The following is a 2604-nucleotide window of genomic DNA, read 5'->3' on the forward strand; positions in this document are numbered from 1 at the left end:
GTCTCCTGAAGAGTTTGATGATTGACAGCGACTTGTTGCCTACATCCCCGTGCTCTCGGAGAGTGAGGACTCGGTTGTGTGTCCCACTCTGCGTCTGGTCGTTTTTTTGTTAAGTCTTTGTATGCTATGTTAATTTGTGGTACCCCCACTACTAAGTTTAGACCTATCTGGCGTGCTCGGATTCCTCCCAAGATTAAGATTTTCTTGTGGCAAGCCTTCAAGGGCCACCTGCCTGCGGCGGACCAAATTCGTAAATGTAATGGCCCGGGCTCAGACAGATGTGCGTTGTGCGGAGACTTGGAGGACACAAATCATATCATTTTCCACTGTGTCTTGGTCAAGTTGGTCTGGTGTTGTACCAAGTCGTGGCTTCGGGTCTCCTAGAACCCCTCCTCTTTCTCTGAGCTTAGAATTTTAGCTAATGGCCTAGCCGGGGTCACCAAATGTATGTTTTGGCTCGGATTGGCTGAGGTTTGTTGGGCCCTATCGACGGCTAGAAACAAATTTACTATCGAGCATATTTTTCCTGCCAAGCCTGTTGATTGCTTATTTAAAACTTGCCTGTTTCTGCAGTAGTGGAGATCATTGACTAAGTCTGACGACTGCGATGCTTTCGACCTCCTATGTGCCCAAATTCGGGCTACAACTTCTTCTATCTCGCAGCAAGAGCCAGGTGGCTAGTTGTCGAGGGAGGTCCCTTTTGGCTTATGAGGGTAGCCTGGTTCGGCTTCCTTCCTTCCTTCATAGTTTCGACCTGCGTGCCATCATTTTGGCCTGGGTGCCATGTATCTCTGTTCTGTCTTAATCCTTATGGTTGTGGCCCATTATTTGTTTTGTTTGGTGTTGTTTGGTTGCGGCGAAACCTGCCTGAAGGCTTTATTTATAAAGTCGGGCTGATACCTTTTCTCTAAAAAATACATGCCCTTACTCCATCAGCCTAAACCACTTGAATGAATGGAAACAATGACGAATTTACATGCCTTTTAGGATTCCCATTAACATTTGGAAGAACGGGACAAAGAGAGCATCCTCTTTTACTGGTTAGCTTAATAATCCACCCATAACTCTAAGCAAACTGAGCTAGTACATGCTGGCAATCTGTGGGCTACAGAAGACCAGCACCTCGTCGAGTTCGACCTTGGACTCGTCGCCGAACAGGCTCTCCTTGCCGTCCTCCCTCTTCGCGTAGGACAGCCCGAGCCGTGACCGCGCGCGCCGGAGGTCGCCGACGCCGACGCTGGCGTCGGGCCCCGTGAACACCCCCATCACGGCGGTGAGCGGCAGGCCGATGAGCAGCCCGTCGGCGCCGAACTGCGGCCCGCCCCGCGAGTAGTCGAACAGCGCAGCGCCGCTCCCGCCCACCTTGGGCAGCACCACCGGAACGGCAGCGGCGGTGTCCTCCGGCGCTGCCGGCGGCCAGTAGAAGAGGAAGGCGTCGAGCGTGTCGTAGTAGTCGTCCGTGCTGCGGTACCCCTCCGGGCTGAACCCGCCGAACCTGAAGGAGCCCCCCGCCGTGTAGCCGACGACGACGCAGGGGCCCTTGAAGTCGCACCGCCGGTGGAAGTCCGTCGCGCTGAAGCCGTCAACGGTGGCCCTGTAACAGCAGCTGAGCTCGCGTCCTCTGAGGTGCGTGTTGGCCACGAGCGACATGGGGAACGGCGGCTCCACGCCGTGGTACTGGAACTGCGGCGGCGGCGTCTCGGCTTCTTTTGCGCCTCTGCCCCAGTTGAAGAGGCTGCGGGGAGTGACGAACCTTGCTCTGGTCTGAGCGATCGCCACCCTGCCGCTCGCCATGAACGCCATGCCACTGATCGCTCACTCGAGCGATGGTGGGAATGAATGGAGGAGAATGAGCCGAAGATCGAACTACTCGACACAGGTGAATTTTCGTGGGCACAGGCTCGCCTTATCTCTTGTGTGGCTTTGACAACGAAAGTACGATCCCAAGGGCATCTCCAACGCGGACCTGCCAATGAAAGTATGCCTTAGATTTATGGACGAATACCTTCTTATGTCTGAACACAGAGCCGTTTGGTTGCTGCCCGTGGTGGCCCTGCCAACCATCGGCACGCCAAAAAATTGGCGGACAATTCAGCCGCCACGGTTTCGTCAACATTTTGGCTACAGAATCAACGGGGAGAGCAGATGAGTTGGGGGCGAGCCAAATATTTGGAGCTGATCCAAATGTGCGCCAACACGTTGGTCAAGGCCAAAAATTTGGCTGGGCAACCCTTGGCTCTGATCCAAACAGCCCCCGCTTCCCTCAAAGCCATGGTCAAATTTTCTACTGCGGTAGTTAAGGTGTTTGTATCAGAATACTTGAGAGAATCAAATACAGAATACACAACATAGCTAATGGCACCGTCGCAAGCTAGAGGTGGTTGATACGTCTCCAACGTATCTATAACTTTTTATTATATTATACATTTATATATATTTATATATTATTTTTGGACTAATTTATTAATTTAGTGCCCAACGTCACTTCTTTTTTGTTTGTTTATGGTTTCGTAGAAATTCATATCTAGAAAGGTCCAAATACGATGTCGATTTTTGACAATTTTTGCTAGAAAATGAAGGACCCTAGAAGCTTTGAGAGAGGTC

The 2604-nt window shown here is 51.8% G+C and overlaps 1 protein-coding gene across 1 annotated transcript; it reads right to left on the reverse strand.

Annotated features, from left to right (window-relative positions):
• Positions 1-932: 932 nt before the first annotated feature.
• On the reverse strand, positions 933-1986 carry LOC119286372. The gene has a single exon (XM_037565747.1). It carries the CDS (start codon positions 1801-1803, stop codon positions 1081-1083), a length of 723 nt encoding a protein of 240 aa, XP_037421644.1. The 5' UTR covers positions 1804-1986; the 3' UTR covers positions 933-1080.
• Positions 1987-2604: the final 618 nt, after the last annotated feature.

Source organism: Triticum dicoccoides, chromosome 4A (genome assembly GCF_002162155.2).
Source record: "Triticum dicoccoides isolate Atlit2015 ecotype Zavitan chromosome 4A, WEW_v2.0, whole genome shotgun sequence".
Taxonomy (NCBI): Eukaryota; Viridiplantae; Streptophyta; class Magnoliopsida; order Poales; family Poaceae; genus Triticum; species Triticum dicoccoides.